The sequence below is a fragment of the Hakea prostrata genome, chromosome 7 (assembly GCF_041222555.1).
Source record: "Hakea prostrata isolate BN-2017 chromosome 7, UWA_Hpros_2, whole genome shotgun sequence".
Classification (NCBI taxonomy): domain Eukaryota; kingdom Viridiplantae; phylum Streptophyta; class Magnoliopsida; order Proteales; family Proteaceae; genus Hakea; species Hakea prostrata.
Genome location: NC_142606.1, coordinates 859375 through 877485, shown reverse-complemented (window position 1 = coordinate 877485; position 18111 = coordinate 859375). Strand labels below are relative to the sequence as shown.

General features: G+C 38.2%; 3 protein-coding genes across 3 annotated transcripts; all 3 read right to left on the bottom strand.

Annotated features, from left to right (window-relative positions):
- Positions 1-154: 154 nt before the first annotated feature.
- Positions 155-6528, bottom strand: TRM11 (tRNA modification 11 protein). The gene is made up of 6 exons (XM_089163766.1): positions 6058-6528; positions 4895-5106; positions 3195-3512; positions 2983-3057; positions 2240-2314; positions 155-1479 (listed from the first exon to the last, which is right to left on the bottom strand). The coding sequence occupies exons 1-6, from the start codon at positions 6272-6274 to the stop codon at positions 925-927; spliced, it is 1452 nt and encodes a 483-aa protein (XP_089019892.1). The 5' UTR covers positions 6275-6528; the 3' UTR covers positions 155-924.
- Positions 6529-6893: 365 nt separating this feature from the next.
- Positions 6894-13777, bottom strand: LOC149008794 (uncharacterized protein C57A10.07). Its single transcript, XM_089161948.1, has 3 exons — positions 11600-13777; positions 8131-8255; positions 6894-7569 (listed from the first exon to the last, which is right to left on the bottom strand). The coding sequence occupies exons 1-3, from the start codon at positions 12189-12191 to the stop codon at positions 7249-7251; spliced, it is 1038 nt and encodes a 345-aa protein (XP_089018074.1). The 5' UTR covers positions 12192-13777; the 3' UTR covers positions 6894-7248.
- A 727-nt stretch (positions 13778-14504) lies between these two features.
- LOC149008793 (glycolipid transfer protein 3-like) lies at positions 14505-17374 on the bottom strand. The gene is made up of 6 exons (XM_089161947.1): positions 16904-17374; positions 16770-16825; positions 16400-16530; positions 15347-15482; positions 15113-15256; positions 14505-15013 (listed from the first exon to the last, which is right to left on the bottom strand). The coding sequence occupies exons 1-6, from the start codon at positions 17085-17087 to the stop codon at positions 14978-14980; spliced, it is 687 nt and encodes a 228-aa protein (XP_089018073.1). The 5' UTR covers positions 17088-17374; the 3' UTR covers positions 14505-14977.
- Between the last annotated feature and the right edge of the window lie 737 nt (positions 17375-18111).

The following is an 18111-nucleotide window of genomic DNA, read 5'->3' as shown; positions in this document are numbered from 1 at the left end:
ATGATATAATCAAAGATCTATCTTAATAAACAATTTTAGACCAATCTTTTTTTTTTTTTTTCTTCCCCCCCCCCCCCCTTCCCCCTCCCCCTTCCCCCTTCCCCCTTCCCCCTTACCCCTTGCCCCTTACCCCTTACCTGTAAGTAACATTTTGATTTGCCTGGATTGGATAATTTTAGCCTAATAATTTAAGTCAACACCATCCCAGTTTGTTTGGTTATAAGACAAACACCTCTTAGTGAAAGACAAGACAGAAGAGGTCACAACTTCCCTCCGGAATATATAATTATTACATGTTTTAAAAAATTATAATTATTATAAATTAAGTTGGTTGATAATACAAATGCTCTTAACCCTCCTTTCATTGAGAAGGTATTTCCCATCTCAACTCTGTAGATCGAAAGGTCTGTCAGCTCTCTCGGTGAGCCATATTTGAGATGCTGAGCCTGAATTGAAACAGAAGAGAGAGTAACCTACGAATGCAGAATAATGACTCTCTAACAAATGTTCATTTTCTTCTACAAATCCCACTAGCGTAAATTTCACTGGGTAAGCAAGTAATCAATACTCTACCCCAAACAGTTGGGAGGAAAATATACATTCAACTCTCTCTAGCTTGAGCATGTAAAACTCACTTTTTCCAGAGCAACTACAAATCTAATCCTTTTCAAGCCAATTAAAACAAGGCTGGAGATAATGGACCAATTCAAGACTTACCACTCAGCAAACACACTCACCCTCACTCTGCACACAAGATCAACTCATCAAAGAAAAGAAATATTCTTTGACATGTAACTTCCATTTACTTGGATTCTTCCGAGTTCAAACCGCAGATAATGATAAATAAGGATGAGCTGGTTAGTGTGAAAATTGCTGAGCTAAGCACTTGACTGGAGGAAAAACAGTAATGCAATGAATCTGCAGCTACACATACTTCCCTCTATACTTGGGCTTTGTATCTTTGTTGCACCTGTAATCCCCAGCTGTACCACCCTCGGGGTCAATAGGAGTGAATACGGCAGAATGGAGGTTACCCTCTTCTAGCCACTTTACATGGTTTTCCTTGAACTCTTGATGCTTCTGCTTAGCTGACTCCGCAATTTCTTCACTGTATAGCGCTGTCTTTACCATAGTCAGCAGGACCCTGCTGTAGCGTAGGCTAAGAATTTGTTCACAGGCAGCAACTAGTCTGAAACACGGGTGCTCCGGGTATTGAGGATCAGTGGATCCATCATCTCTTAGTACAGGATAGAAGAATACAAGCCTCCCACCCATAACAAGCATCCTAGCTGCGAGATCAAGCAAATCATGTATGCATTCAACCAAGCTGTAAGGTGCAGTTGATGGTATGTGATCTGTCCTCTTGTCATCAGGGACTGTATAGGGATCAACAGCACCCTTCAGTAACTTCCGGCCACCTGACTTACGCCCTCCAGCACGAACTCCATATGGAGGATCACAAATTATAGCATCAAACATCTAGAAAGGAAAGTAGAAGATTGGAGCACAAATACCATTTCAGCATCACGGACAATATGAATTTACAGTGCAATACAATTTATTTGCGTACCAAATGCATATAAATAACAATTGTAAATTCAAAGCCACTTTTGAGACTGTTATAATTCATATAAATTAGAACCCAGTTTCTAAATATTCTTATAAACCAGTTACTAGGGGCCCTTTTAACTTATTTTCATTTTCTTTCTTTCTTTTTTTCCTTTGGGTTGGGGGGGGGGGGGGGGGGAATAGTTGGACTGGGTGTGGAGGGACAACATACTCCAAAAACAAGCAACACTTAAGAAGGGAAAATATAGCCGTATGATGTGAATCTCCAACACCACTCTGACAGTCTATTCAGACCATCCTTGACACCATGGAAGGAATGGGGGTTTTTCCTTGGTATCTATTCTTACAGAATTACAATGGATGTAACATAAGATTTTTCATAACCAACGAAAGAGCATTATCTGGATTGATCAGTCATTTAATCTTAGCATATACAGTTGAAACTTCTATGTCTTTCTAATTGCAAATCTTATTTTATTTGCTATGCAGAGAAATGATGGAAATGACATTGTTACCTTTCCCACTCCCAAAAAAAGACAGATTATTGTGAGATAAAAGCATGTGTACATCCAAAATACATGACAACTTGTTGCAATGCATTACCTTCGAAATGAGGAATGCAACAAAGCAACAGACAATCTTAAAAATAATAGCAGGCACAGAAAGGTACCTCTTTTAGCCCTGGACGCCATGGAGGAAGGTTATTATCTGCCCTCAGAAGGGAAATTGGCATCGGCAACCTATACTGGCAAGTTGAAAAACAAAAAGGGCAAGAGAATGAATAATCCGCCGCACACAGAATACGGAAATAGAATAAAAGTGACAATCCAAATAAAATACTCAGATGAATGACAGTGGCAAGCACAGATTGCTCATAGGAAGGTATAATGCCTTGTACGTTCACAGATTTCCATACAAGATAAAACCGAATTAAATTCGACAATAATAAATAAATATTTAGGAAACCATGAATTATCAAATGCTTAAGAGGACTCACGACAACTATCTAAAGAATTTGGAAGGTATAGTGTGTCTGTTCACAGACTTCCAACAAGACAAAACTAAAATAACTTGACCATAATAATTATTTATGTAGGAAAATATGAATCAACAAATGCTTAAGAAAACTCTCAACTACTATGTCAAGAATTGAGTTTGATCTGATGTCTTGTTGCACATGTTAATAAAAAATGAGTTGATAATAGCTCTTCTTGGCCTTCTTTTTCCAGCCATCTTGTCAATCATCAACTTCTGGTTGCAGGTTTGTATTGCATTGAACTTCATTACATCATTCTAAATAAAGAGTGGGTTCATCATGGAAGTGGAAGATTCCCCAAAAAGATGACATAATGAGGCATGATCAACAATGTTCAGCACAAAAGCTCAAATCATCAGAGCAGTAGAGAGGCTTACCTGCTTAAAATTGCTCCAAACATTACAGTCGGGCCCACGCCCATCACGTACTACTCTTATGTCAATGTCTGCACCCTGAACAATATATATCAACTTATTTAAAGAAAGTTGTCTACAGTAAAATGAGCAAGAAATTCACAAAAGCTAAATTCCATTGGTTCGGAAGCCATCCATTAAAAAGTAGAATTTAATGGAAAGTTTAAAGTACAGACCATTGTCATTGCTCCAAAGTGTGCAGCAGCAACAAGAATGCTCCCTGTACCAACAAAAGGATCATAAACAAGTTTCCCTGGCATGGCCAACGCTTGGTTGGCCATAAGAAAAGCCATTTCTGCATCCATAGCTGTTGGGCCCAAGTAATTGCGGCTTTTTAACTGATAAGTTGGCAAAAGCTTCCTATCTGCAGCGCCAACTTCTCTACCAAAGAAAATTTTCTTCTCAACAACTGGAGGAAGTCCATTATGAGATCCATAGTCATCAGTTTCCATTAGCCAGAACTTGTGAACTGGATTTCGTAAATTTACTCGACCCTGAAAATGAACTGATTTTCATTCAGATGCAGATATTGATGAAGAAATCGTGTAAAATTCTACATATATTAAAATCTCACAATCTCTGTGTCTATAGGTACACTTATTTGTGGCTAGAAGCTATCTGGTCATGTAGTGACAGTACCAGTGTACGGGGCCAATAAAAGTGTGTGCAGGAGCATTTGACCGAATGGGAGTAATTAGACCACTGGGGACCAGTGCGGTAACTTCATGCAGTCCAGTGTCTGGGTGCAGTAACCACATGAGTATCACCATAGTAATAAAAAAATTCTAAACAAGTAAATCAAATCCAGAGTACTCGTGACTAACTTATGTAACACTAGGACTGCATGTGAGGTTAGTGAAACTGGGAATAAAGAATACGAAGATGACATCTCAAAGTGATAATTTTGGAACCTAGTTTCAACCTGAGACACAGAAGATAAAATTGCATAAAGAATTAGAGTATGATGAATAAAGTAGAGGGATGTGTCCAAATGTTAATTCCTTTAAAACCACAGTGGAAATTCTAAAGGAAAATAACAGGACCAGCAGTGATATATGGAGCTGAATGTTAACATTTCAGCAAAATTATCAAAATATTTTGGTTTCACAAGATTACAGGAGAAGATAAGTATCAAAGTCTATAGGCAAAATATAGAGAAAACTTTGGGTTCAGCAGAGGAAAAAGTGGATGAAATCCAAAATTTCAAACCTATGGAAAAAATAATACATAAGCAAACTAAATATAGCTGAATGAAGATGTTGAGATGGATGGATGGTGGACAGATGCAGGCATTATGGTTAACATAACTGTAGCCTCTGGCTCTTAATATCCAAGTTCTAACATTGTCTCCTTCCTCTTTTCCATTACAAGTGTATGGGTTGAACTCTTCCTTTGGTACTGTTACAACTCACAAGTTATCAAAGGCGAAGGTAATATTGTTGCATGATATCATAGAATAAGGTCATATTATTACGTGCTATCAGCTTTCTCTTGGTATTGTTAGATGGCGTCAAAGCATCCTAGTTATACCCATTCAAAAGTGAAATTACAATGAAGGAACGCACTATGTGAGAAATCACAGAAAAGCCCATCAACATAAACCAAATACTGATCACACCCTTAAGATAGCTGTAAGCTCTATTGGCACTCAGAATACAAACTAATCCCCTGTAACGAAAAGAAATTTAAACAACTACCCGGAGAAAAGAAGAAAAAAGAAGAAGAAGACCATCCTGAACAATTCATTAACTAAAACTAGATTAAAAAAACAAAACTATAAAATGGTAAAAGCAACCTCCGATGATATACTCATTCAGAGGAAAGTGCGGTCAGCCTTTAATCCACCAGTCTGTACCAATTAAAGAAGAAGACAAACCTTGAATGGTATATAAGCAAGCCCTTTAATACGTTCCTTCTGCTCTTCAAAGCTGATCACCTTGCCAAAGCTGTCAACTGTGATCCTAAATGTGCTTTCAGGTGTCAAGTATGGCAACTTTCGCTCATCAGGATATCTTTTTATTGCCACTTCCAATTCTTCATAGCTAGACCCTTCACCCCAAAGTTCATAGATTCCCTTCACAAGTATACCTGCAACTCACAAATAAATGAAGGCATAGATTAGTGCTTTTTATCCTTAATCAAAACAGTATTGTGCAAACACACACGAATATCGGTAAAAACATTTCACTCGCATCAGAGGCATATGAAATCAATATCATTGTTTCCGGTAGCATTTAAAAGGAGCCCGAAATATTATTTTTAGTGATAAAAACAGCATATAGATATTAGTTACTCTCTAATTCAAGCATGATTGTCATTTCAAGCAGGTTTACCTTCACAGAGAAGCCCTCATGCTAACATTTAATACAAGTGACATGGACCCTGTGCAAGATGACACGTACAAATGGGATTATGGTCCAGATTTTTTTTCTATGCAGCACTGCTGACCCAATAGAAGAAGAATCCTTACCCTCCACAACAAAGAATGGATTGTGGTGACCTTCGCAGGGAAATCCACTCTGGTGTGGTTGGGGAACTGGCTTTCTTGCTGTTATCTACCATTTCTGTAGTTGGCCTCCAACTCCAGATCTTTGGAACAGATTGGGACTCATCATCTTCAGTGTTATTATCATCACCTCTAAGTGTGCACAGAATAACCCTAGAAATAGGCTAATTGTTGCCTATACCCTTGCCTCTTGCTTTAAACAAAAACAGCTAGAAACATGTCCAAAGCCACTCCCGACAATGGGAGATCCTGCAAATTGCAACACACACTCCTAAACAAGAGTTAAAAAGGTTTTGACAGTCATCTTCCAACTAACTATTTTATACGGGACTCCTGGTTCAAAAAAAAAATAATAATGCTTAATAAAACCTTCAAAGTAACCCAGATGATTGCAAATGTTTGATCTGTTACAAATTACAAGGAGACATTTCTTAACATTTAACAGAAATAAAGGGCAATAAGGAAACCCTATTAATAAATGAGTGAAATAGAAACAGAAAGAGAAAGATGATAAATTAAAAGGGAAGTCTTACTTCTATTGGCAATGTTTCTAGCGATGTCGTCGGACGGGATATTGACGAGATGGAAAGGAGAATCAGGGTGGTGGTTTTCTGGAAGCTTCCACTCTAAAGTGGAATGAGGGATGTTACTGGGATTTTCTCCTGAAGCGCCGAAGATCTCCGCCAAAGCTTCAACTTCAGGTCTCCTGTAATCTAACAATCTGTGGTAGAACACGCATAGATACCACATCTTCTTCTGTTTCGGTTACCCCGTCTCTGAAGCCCAACCCTACCCACCCACAACGAAAAATCCCACTTCTAGCTCTCTCGAGGCTCTCCTCTCTATTCTTACTAGCCAGTTGCGGCGGAGAATATGAAATACAGAAGGAGAAGCTTGCGGCGGAGAATATGAAATACAGAATAAGGAGAAGCTTACGGGTTAAAACGTAAAACCCAAAACCTTGCAGAGTTCAGCCACCAAATTATTTGAAATGGACTCCTCACTTCTCAGTAGTATTTCAGCAAATGGCGACTCCAACCGACGCTTGTATAATCGGAGCCGAGGTGACATTGGTTCGGCTCGGTCCATTATGATTTCCATATGACGACATATGACCAAAAAATCAAACCAACCCGCTAATTTGTTTCTCAAATCGGAATTTCTTTATATTGTGATACTTTAAAGTTTAAACCTTGGCCGTATTGACGTTTTCTGTATTTTAATCGCCATTTATCCCATTTTCTTCAGTATATATATTTAATTTTTTTCACTTTACATCCAACCAAATTAGTCTTCTAATGTTTTCCTTAAAGATGTAAGGCAAAAGTAGAAAACCAAAGTTTTAATCAGTGGAAATAAAGAGCTCAGATTATGGCAAAAATGCTCTACTTTCACGGATGATAGAGAGTTTAGTGGCTTATACATAATCACAAGGTCGGATCCTTTTGAAACTTCTTTTCTAGCAACAACGAACTACACCTTCTAAATCGCTCTTACAAAGAGAGCGAGAGGAAAAGGAGAGGTGGAGAAGGTAAGGGAGTGGAGTAACACAACATACTACTTCTGCAGGGTCAGTGAAACAGATTATTGTCACTTGAAACAGTTGGGTCAGATATGCAACTCCAGCTTAAATGCAATGAGGAGAAACAGTTTACTTTGTCTGGGGCAAAGAGGATTGCTGCTCCCGCTCTACATATCAAGATAATGGGCAAGTATGGCCAAATCTATTGAGCCCAGGGAAGGAAGCCCGAATAAGGAGATGCACCACAGTATCTGAACAATCCTTCCAGCTCAGGGCATCCATTAGGATAAGGAATTGACCGGTGGAAAGGATCACGTCGAAGTTTCTTGCGGCGAAGAGAACCTGAACAACCATATGGATCTTCTAGAAACTGAGCCCTCACCAATGCTTCACCCTTCATTGCTGCCTCCTTTGAAGTTGCTGAAGCAGGGGTGCCTGCGTAGAAGAACCTGTTCTTTGGGAATCCAATGGCAGGTCGGTGAAGATGTGAAAATCTTTGCTCCTTGAAATCATAACCTACAACCTGATTGCAGAAGCAACATGGTCAGTACTTCAGGAGAAACTAGTAGTCCAGCAGAATATTGAACTCAACAAGTGAAAAAAGGGTGTCAGTTTCAATTTTAGATGGTATGAAACAAGCTTCACTCTCTTCTCAAGAAAGGCAATGTGTACCCTGAACCAAGCTTACCTACTATGCTTGAAGGTTTAACAACTGTGGTTATGCTCCAAGAGATTGCATTTTAATAAATCATGAAAAGCACTCTGTGGATATTGAAGAATAATCTAGGTGAATTTCAATGAGAAAAGCAAAAAAGTTAAAAGCACATGTTGCTAACGGAAATTAACAGGATCTATTTCATTATAACGTTTAGTAGGATCCAGCAACTTCGGAACAAGAAGCGTACTACACACTCTAGAACCAGCTATTTAAGATGAACCCATATCCATTGTCATCACCTAGGATACTGAGTTTGGTTATCACTCATGTCATAGCTTGATCGATGTTGTTATACAGGATAACTATTTGGTTGTAATGGTAAAGATGATCAAAGACAAGAAATGTTGAATAACAAAAGGGACTTACAGTTATGTTGTAAGGGTAAGCACCAGTTAGCTCCCGGAACCTGCAAACGCTAAAGAGAAGGTTCTCAAAGCTGTCCCTCGCATGCTCCTCAGTAAGTGCCCTCCATCTGACATCATCTTGCTTTCCTACAAAAGCAAATGTACGAAACAAGTTAGCAAGATTCATATCAATACACTGTCAGTCATGTCTACTGAGCATTGGGCAAGCCTTAGCATAATGGTTAAATTGCGCTATAGCAACTATCAGGAATACCAGAGATTCTAAAATTTTATGGTTCAGTAGATACCTGACTGGTTAGATCAGATGTAATACATTTATAGGATCCCCTTGACAAATATAGTTACCAGATGGTATATCTGTATTCAATCAAGACACAACTCATACTGTTCATTAAGATTTCAGTTCTGGCTTAGGTACTCTGATTCAGGAACTTCATGCAGTTCCTTAATTGTTAAGGATCCTTCCTGATTACCCCTCCCCCCCCCCCCCCCCCAAAAAAAAAAAAAAAAGATCCCTCATACCTATTCTGTAGGTCATCTGATTACAGCCTTGGCTGCCACTATATTTAACCTAGATTTTGGTTTAATCAAAGTGTTCTCAGATTGTTTATGTTAGGAGGGAGGTGAAATATATCGTATCAAGTGCTGCAGTATATAAGATCAGCTTACAGTAGCTAATTTTGTTGCTGAACATGATCATAGTGACTGATTGCAAAGCCAAGCCCAAAAGCCAATCTCAAAGCCACATTAGACAGTGTTAATGTCCAAATCACCACTATTGAACTCCATGAAGTTGGAAATTATTTGCTATGGGAGCAGGCAGCTATATTTAAGTGCCAAAGGGGAGATACCTATCCTCCACTTGGACTCTTGCAGATGATTTCAAGGAACCCCACTGAGACAAAAGCCAATGAAGAGTGGATGTGTGAGTATGGCACCCTTTCCGTATGGTTATGGAACAGTATTGACCAGGAAATTGCAGCCAAAGTCATGTTCCATTCCAGTATTCCACGCTGTTCCAACCAGACATAACTGCATCGCCTAAAGCTTCATTTGACATTCAACTCAATTCTTTTTTTCTTTTTTCTTTTCTTTTTTTTTTTTTTTTGGGGTGAATGAGCTTTTACTTAGAGCAGATTTTCATAGTGATATTATGATTATTAGGTCTTTGCCTGCTGCCAAGATTCCAAGGTGTTGGTTGAATGAGCTTTTACTTAGAGCAGATTTTCATAGTGATATTATGATTATTAGGTCTTTGCCTGCTGCCAAGATTCCAAGGTGTTGGTTGTGATGACATTATTGTTTTTTGAGGATGATGCATCTGATTTTGTAAATGTAAAACTTTTCCTGCATCAGGATTTTGTAGGATGAAAATTTTGGGTTTCCCTGACTATATACTTTGAATTAGAATATTATAGGAAAAGAAAGTGATGAGTCAATAACAATGGAAATATGCATAGGATCTGTGCATCAGAAATTTGGAAAAAGTGATGGTGAAGATTTCAATGATGTGCAATGGTAGAATAAGTTAGTTGGGAAGCGTATATATCTACCTGTTACCAGACAGGGCATTTCCTTTGCTGTGGGTATTAGTAACGTATCCAATTGCTAAGAAGGTTCACTAGGAGGAAGCTTGTCAAACTCATATCTAAAAGAGACTTTAGGAAAGGGGCTCATTTATCATCCACGTCAAAATGTTTGTCTTGTCGGGTTTCCTGATGCTGTCTGGGCTGGTGTTGATGATGGGAGGTGTGCCAGAAGTTAATTTAAATTTATTGGTCGTAATCTTGTCTTGTGATGCAGTAGAAAAAGCAAAACCACCTCTCTTTTGATGCCATCAACATTGAAAACCAATTACCATTGGTAGAGAGGAGAGTAGGAATCAAGTCGTAGTTATGGTGAACTTTGAGGGAGTGGTGGAAGGAAGGGTTTGGGTCTTCCAGCTCAAGCCAGTTAATCCTAGATTCTGACAGAGGAACTTTCCTCTTGAGTGCTGAAAACTCAGCAGCAAGGGATTTATCTTCATCAGCAGGGTAGGGTCAAGGGGGTTCAACTGGAAGCAGGACTAGACATGTGTGATGTTAGAACAGCAAGAGGAGACAAGGGAGGTGATATTCCCGAAGGAAGAGGCGTTCCACACCTTGAGAGCAAGTTTGATGTTGCAGAGCTTCTGGGCAAAGGCAACAAACAAGGGGGGAAGGAGCAACAATCAACCATCTTATGCCAGGCCTCCCAGAAAGTGTGGAGGAAAGAAGGGTTCTAGGACTATATGTAAAAATATGTGAAGGGCTTGGGGCCAAAGGAAGAGGAGGATTGAATGTGGAGGCGGTAGGAAGAGTGATCTGAAAGGCTCGAGTGTCACACCGACCCCTTGGGTGGACATAATTAGTACACCAATTCTTTGATTTGGGGAGAGGAGATCATTGGGCCACCAATCCATGAGTCATTGAACTCCGAGGATTAATGCGAAAGAAGTGGGGGAATTCTTTTAAATCCACACCCCACTACCAAATAGAGGAAAGGACCCCGACCCCCTCGTATGCCCCTGTAGAGTCGCCTCCATCCAGGGGAGAAAAGTAGCATGGGAGAAAGGGAAAAGGAGGACCAGGCTTCATTCACAAGGAATCTATACAGTTTGGAGGCAATACGGTTCTGGCTAGATCTCCGGTTATGCCAAGTGAGAGATGCCGGGACCATAGAACGTTAGTGACCGTGATATCCTCAATACAATAGTTGAAGGCATCCACGACAATTTGTGTGGTCCAACTTGAGGGGGAGAGAATTAGGTGTTTATTCATGGTTTCTTAGTTTAGTTATAGAGGCCATCCTTCTAACTTCTGATATAGTTAAATTACTAGGACTTACATCTCAGTTGAATATTTCTTTTCAGTATTACTGGGAGTTAGACGTCAGTTAATTATTCTGTTCCAGTTTCCTATTCATACTGCAAGTCAGTTGTAGTCAATATAAATATAAGGCCTGGAGATCAAATCCATCTATTGCACAACTATTATTCTTCTTCCATCTATCAGTTTCTCTCAACTCTTCTCTGTTTCATTCTACCCAAAAAAAGAAGAAAATTTTTTTATCGGTTCTAGTTGTAGATTTTAAGATTCGAAGACATTACATTCTTAATTGATTGGATTAATCAATTTACTAAACACTTAGTTGCTCTACACCTGGCATGCTATTCATCTCACTGTCCATGGGCTGCAATGCAGTATAACTTGTAACTCATACCTTAAAATTTCATTCTGAGTACTAATCAACGTTCAGCAAGAGAGGGGGGGGGGTTGGAAGGAGGTAAAAATCCAATAAATCAGTCAGGAAGACCACTAGAAGTAGGAGGATACCCCGTAAGAATTCAAAACTCCAACTTTAGATGATCATTGAGTTCATGAATTGTTTATGTTCTAAAAGGCAAAAAGGAATAAAAGTAAGCCAGTAAACTCTAAGATGACTGAACTCACCGAACCAGCCTTCAGATTCGGCAACAGCCCAATAACTCTGAGCCTCACTGCGGGGACCTGCATCTTTCCGAGTCTCTCCGCCACTGAACAAAAGTAAAGCTTCTTCATCTTTGGCAGCAGTTTCAACTCCCTCTTTTATATGCGCCAAAAAAGTAGCAGCTTGGCCTTGATGCTTCTGGTAAGACTCCAGAAACCACGAATCCTCCTTATCAACCTTTCCACAACCACTACTCGTATATACCGAATGCCCAGCGACCATAACAAGATTCTGAAGTTTGGCAAATGGATTTGAACTTGAATTCAAATCAAAATTCCCTCCAGCGTTCATCATCCGGAACCGGCTTGCATGCAAGCACAAAAAGATCAAAATTGTCGCTCCAAATGAGAGAGAGACGAAGAAAACAATAAAAGGATGCAACTTGTAAAAGTATTGAAGGCGATTCCCCATAGATTTAAGCATGTTGAAGTAATCGTGTGAAGAATTTCTAGGCTTTCGGGGTTTTCTTATAGTTCCGGACTCTAAATCAAACTCCCCTCTTCGGTAAGCATGGAAGGACTTGGGACTCCCTTGCCCGAACGTCTGGGGATTCATTATAGCATTGAATCCTCTCTATAACCCACCAGAGGCACCACCATAAATAGAAATGAGAAGCAAATCAAAAGGGTTGGCCCGATGAATTACTGTTTGATGGAGGTATCAAATCAAAGCATACTCGAAGGAATTTGAGAAGCAAATCAAAAGGGTTCGCCCGATGAATTACTGTTTGGGAGGTATCAAATTGAAGCTACCCCAAATAGAAAAGGGAAAAACCCAAGTCACAAGCAATGGTGGAAGGGGAGCAAAGACAAATAGAAAAAAGACACCCAGAAGAAAATTTTCAATGAGAATTTGGCAAGATGTGGAATGATGTTGATCATGAGAAAGTAGTTCCGCCAGAACCAACCTATGATTACCCAGAAGATTCTTCGTATGCTGATCTGCTCACCTTCACCCAACAAAGAGATGTGGGAATTTCTCCCCTGATCTGATCTGTGGATGAAGGTTCAAAAATTCCTTGGGTCAGGGTACTTCAACTTCAGCGGTTGAATGCTCTCAACTTCCGTTGCTAATTTGGAAGGTCGATTTTTGTCGTACAATGGGGGAACGCTAGACAACCCTTCGATCGCGGATCTGGAGAAGAATTCGATAATATAGTAATGAATCGGAAATTGCTTGCGTGCAGCGAAATTAATTTGTAGCACCTGCAGCGATCGACCGTCCATTTCCCAAAAGTTTTGACACTTTTAAGAAATGAACGGCAAACTGATGTCACCCTCAAATATTTATGGGCTGTTAGCCGATCTCCACCGATTCTGAACTGGTTTAGTCAATTCCAATTGCATTGAGTCCCTTATCAAAAAAAAAGTTTTAAAATTGCATCTAGCAGTACGGTATACTGTATACACATCCTTGACCGATACGATTTTGGTAATTTAGTACAGTACTAATTTTAAATATAAAAATTTAGAACAGTATCGTATTCAATTACAGTTTTGGTATTTGAAAAAAGGGCTCGGTACAATTTTTGGTATTAAATCGGTGCAAAAACGTAGAGTTTTGATAATAAATTGATATGAGAAAACGGTTTAAACATGATATCTAGTGTGACACAATTTTGGTATCAATAAACCCATATCATTTTTGTTATTGTTTCATTAAAATCCCAATGAAATTGCGATCAAACAATCAATAAAATCTGATATTAACAGAGACAAAGCAAGTAAATCTAAGAAGAAGAGTGAAGGACGAAACGAAAAAACTAAAACAGGGAATTAGGAATAGGGTAAAGTGTTTTAATTGTAAAATTACATTTATATCCTTTAATTTGGTACGGTACCAATTCGGTATGGTTTCTGTACATACCGACGATATGAGTACTAGAAACCAAAATCGTACCGAAGAAATTCGGTTTTGGTATATATTGTACCATATTTTGAACGGTGCAGTTTTAAACGATGCAGTTCGAGTAGGGTTAAACGGTTTCGATACGCAATTGACATCCTTAATCACATATACCAAAGAAAACTCGAACCATGACCTCTTCAATAAAAAGTATTGGTACCAACTAAGCTACCCTTCAATGGTACAAACGTACAATGGGGACAATTTTTGTTAACAAGACCCAAAAATAAAATATATGTGATCAGCCGTTTGGGAAATTTATCAGGTCCATTTCCTTGTTAGAAATGGACCATCCATTTCCTTGTAGATATGTGACATGTGTCCCAACATGTCATCAAATAGTTGAAATCCATTTATAAGTCACATTAAAGAATTGATTGATGTAACCTGTAAATGAATTTTCACCATTTGATGTGGTGTTAGGACACATGTCATACATCTACAAGGAAATGAATCATCCATTTCCTTGTAAGAAATTGACATGATATTGATCCTCAAGGCTTGGATTGATACTGAAAAAGAAAAAAAAAGACTAAAATTAGGATTTTAGAATTTATACATGTTGAATGATTACCATGGTGCCTTGTGTTTTAACAAATCTGGTAATATAATTGGGATAAGGTGTGTTCACAAAGCATGGTTGTTATGTTTGTCATGGTGTCAAACTATCAATACAATTCAAGGCGATTTCGGATAGCCCTTAAGTGGTAAAGTGTCCACCAAAACAGTGTTGTCTGTTGAAGTGTTTATGTTTTAAGTGTACAACCCGTTTCCCCCTCCTTTTCATCAAAAAAATACTTTATAATTGGGAACTGCTTTTTTTTTTTTTTTTTGAAAATTCTTAAATTATTTTTATTAGGTTCAAATAGGGTTATTTCTTATCTATGAAAAATACTTTAAGTAAAAAAATTTATTTAAATAATATTTGACATTTGAGCCATAGCTTGATCCAGTACCACTTGAGCTAGTGCAAGACACTCTATGATAAGGAGGTAGCTATTTAGGGTACTACAAATCATTTTGAGACCAAGATAATTCTTTGACATGTTTTACAATAATCAATCTTCATATCCATCTATATATCCATACATACATAAATAAGTAATTTACCTTCATAAAAGTCAAAGATATATGTAATATTACACTGGAGACCCTAATACAATTTCACTTTTGACCCCAAAAAAATAAAAAAAATCTACCTACATAAAGCTTGGAAGTTCAGACCCTTCTATGTCTATCAGGGTTTAACTCATAGATTTCTCCATTTTTTTACAAAATTGTACTCATTTACTAGCGAAGAGATACGTATCTAAATGCACATGAGGTTGAAGAAACTCAAAAGTCAGGCAAAATTTAAACACCTAATATGTACATGCAAACTATGTAGGGAAGAAAAGCCAACTTGTTTTTATTAATTTGCTTACGCGTTCTTATGATTAGGAGGATTTTAACTTGTCCAACCGAAAGCTTCTCTGCAAAAAATAAAAAATAAACAGCAAACAAAGTGAATTGCTATCCTTTTTGTTTTTTGGGTGATCAAAACTTAAAGCCATAAATCGAGTTTAGCTCACCAGAACTGAGTGGATGTCATCTAGAAGAGGCAAAAGCAGCGCAACCAAACTCTGCAATTCCTCGTTAAGCTTGTCATAGTCTTCCTCTTCGGCCATTAGTAAGCAAATGAAGTTTTTTCTATCAGGCATCAACTTGAGAGCAACCTATAAAAATTCAGATGGTTTTCCACAGATTAGTACAGAAAGAATTACTAAGCAGGTAAAGCGAAAAAAGAAGAGTTTTTACTGAATTACTCTGTAAGCAGCTGAAGCGATCCAACCATGCCATGGTTTGAATGCGATATCATAAGAAGACTGCACTGCTTGCTCAATGGTCATGTCTGGTTCTTTTACCAACTTGTCCAGCAAAGCTACCGCGAAGTCCATGGACCTAATTAGACATTTGGAAGTGAAGCAACTCGGGTTACCATCTTCATTTAAGAGGTTGATGAACCATTAGCAGGCTATATTTGCTGATTCAGGTTTTATTTCATGGGATTCCATGTGGTGTCTTTTCGTTTTCTGGATAAACCAGTGCTACTCATGAGGGGTAACAGATGGTTTGGGTTTTTTTAACAGGTCCATTGTTGGATTGTTATTCTCTCCGGGGGGTTTGAATTTTTATTTTATTAGATTTCAAAGTGTATTTCCTAATGTGTAGTAAAGTCGTGTGAGGGGAACACGAACCTCAACCATTTTAGGCATGAGACTACGGGATCCGAATTTGTTAGGTAGTGGGCTTGGTCAAAGGCGCGTGGTTAAATATAATTTGATGATTGAAAAGAAATTCAATCTAGAAGCTAAGTTAAAACAAATATAGGAGAGGTCCATGAACCCTAAGTGGAAGGTAACTTGTCATATTTAAAGGCTTAAATGATGGTAATACTTTTCACTGTCTATATTGGAAAAAAAGAAGTTTGTATGCTTATTTCATTGTGCAACTTAAGAAAGGCTTTTTTTTTTTTAGTATAAAGTGTTTTATTAAGTCGGGATGTGATATTAATATGTCTCAACAAGAGTCAAACCCACGACCTTTTCACTATGAAATTTCTACTAAAACAAAAAAGTATAAGTTTAACTAATTTAAAATGGCAGCTGGGATGGTTGTGGTTGAAAAAAAAAACACTCAAAATGTTGAATCAAGTGACAAACATCAATAAATGCCTCCTAGTATAATGTCAAAATTTCTATATGTAATAATTATCACTCCTTTTGATACAGAAAAATCAATCTTTTTTCTATATAGCTACCAATTCTCAAAAGACAAAAATATAACTAATGTGAGAAGGTGGGGGCAGGTTAAGATACCTAGTGAGCCAAACCAAGGCTCTGGCAGAACTGGTAGGTTTTCTTGCTATCCCTTCGCTGTCCTCTTTCTTCAGAACTTCAACCAAATTCGCATAAATTGAAGGGTCTGATTCATACAGCTTCTCCAATCTCTGTCAAGTAACAAAATTAATAAATAAGAAGCATCATGAGTCATCCCTAAACAACTACTTTCTTGACCTCTTCACACCTTTTCAAGAAGAAACAGAGAAAAAGGCTTCCTTCCATCAGAAGATGAACAGGGTAGTTTAGCCCTTGCAATTAATGTGTGTTCCAGACTTTTAGTTTTTGTTTTCCAAGAATAAATAAAACTCGATTAAGTTGGGAGTTCCCCCCTTTCTTAACCAGTTACCTGAATATTCTGATTTACGTCTTCTCTTAACACCGCCATCGTTGGTCCAATCTTATCTGCAAAAGCACAGAAAAATTGCTGTTGATGGAGGAAGTTTGTTCTGTTTATGTATGAGAGAGAGAGAGAGAACAAACCAAGAACATGGAGAATCAAGTTGCAGGTAGAGAGAAAGGGCACTGTGGGGATAAGGGGAGTGGTGCCCTGATGATGAACGTGAACCCCAGGAGGAGGTTCAACAGTGACAAGAGACGAAAGCTCTTGAATGGCACAACTTATCTCTGAGGTCTTCTTCTCAAATGCTTCTCTTTTCCTCTTCATTTGTACTCTTCTTCCTCTTCTGATCTGCTACATGGACTATTACAAAAGGAACAACGTACATCCCATCTACCCTTCAGATTCCGAAATAATCAATCATCTAGTAGGGAAGAAATGAAATAATAGATTGAAACTTTGGATTAGGTTTGCAGAATCTGACATATTCGTTTAAGTCTTGTTTCTTCTTGGTTGAGCTGCAGAGGTTTAGTTAGCTTTGTTTGTCCTCCTCGGCTCCTCCTCCTCCTCTGGTATTTAAATTATTGGATTGGATTGAAATGGCTCATCACCATCACCATCACCATCACCATCACCGTCACCGTCCCCATCAAACATCAGCCATGGCTTCTTTTTTTCCCCTTTCCTACTGTAGATTAATTTGGACATCACGATATTTGACCTCGTAGAGTTACCAGGTGTCGTCTTCCTATTGGCTACATCAAAAACATTTATTAATTATCGAACTAATAAAGCATTAAAAGTATCCGCGTCCCGTTAAAAGGTAAATAAAAAAACTAAAAGGTATCCAAAGTTTACCTATTCCATGATCTCACGTCACGAATGTGTCCTGCTTTGGTGAACCCCTAGTTTATGATTGACATTGAGATTTCAATCTCAACCGTCCATCGCATATCTTTCACAGTTTTTCAACAAAAAGAAATTTCTTTCTTTCTCACGAGTAACTAGGCATCTAGTGTTTCTCAGCATAGAAATGACCAAAAATAGATTCTCAAGACATTGACCAATTTTGTCCAACTCTAACCACTCGAAATCACTCGAGAAATAAGAAGATACCTCTAAGATACTTATGCTTGTTTGTTGTTTAAAAATTCATTTGATGCAATGGCTATTGAAGATATAAAGCATAAGCCTTATCTTGCTTCAATCTAAAACTCTATTCATGAGTCTTCGTTTTGCTATCGTGCGACTCATTACGTGTTGTAATTCAAAAATCATAAGTAATCAATAAATAAAAATTGCACAATCCATTGGATAGGGTGAAGAGAAATAAAATATTTTTATTTTGTGG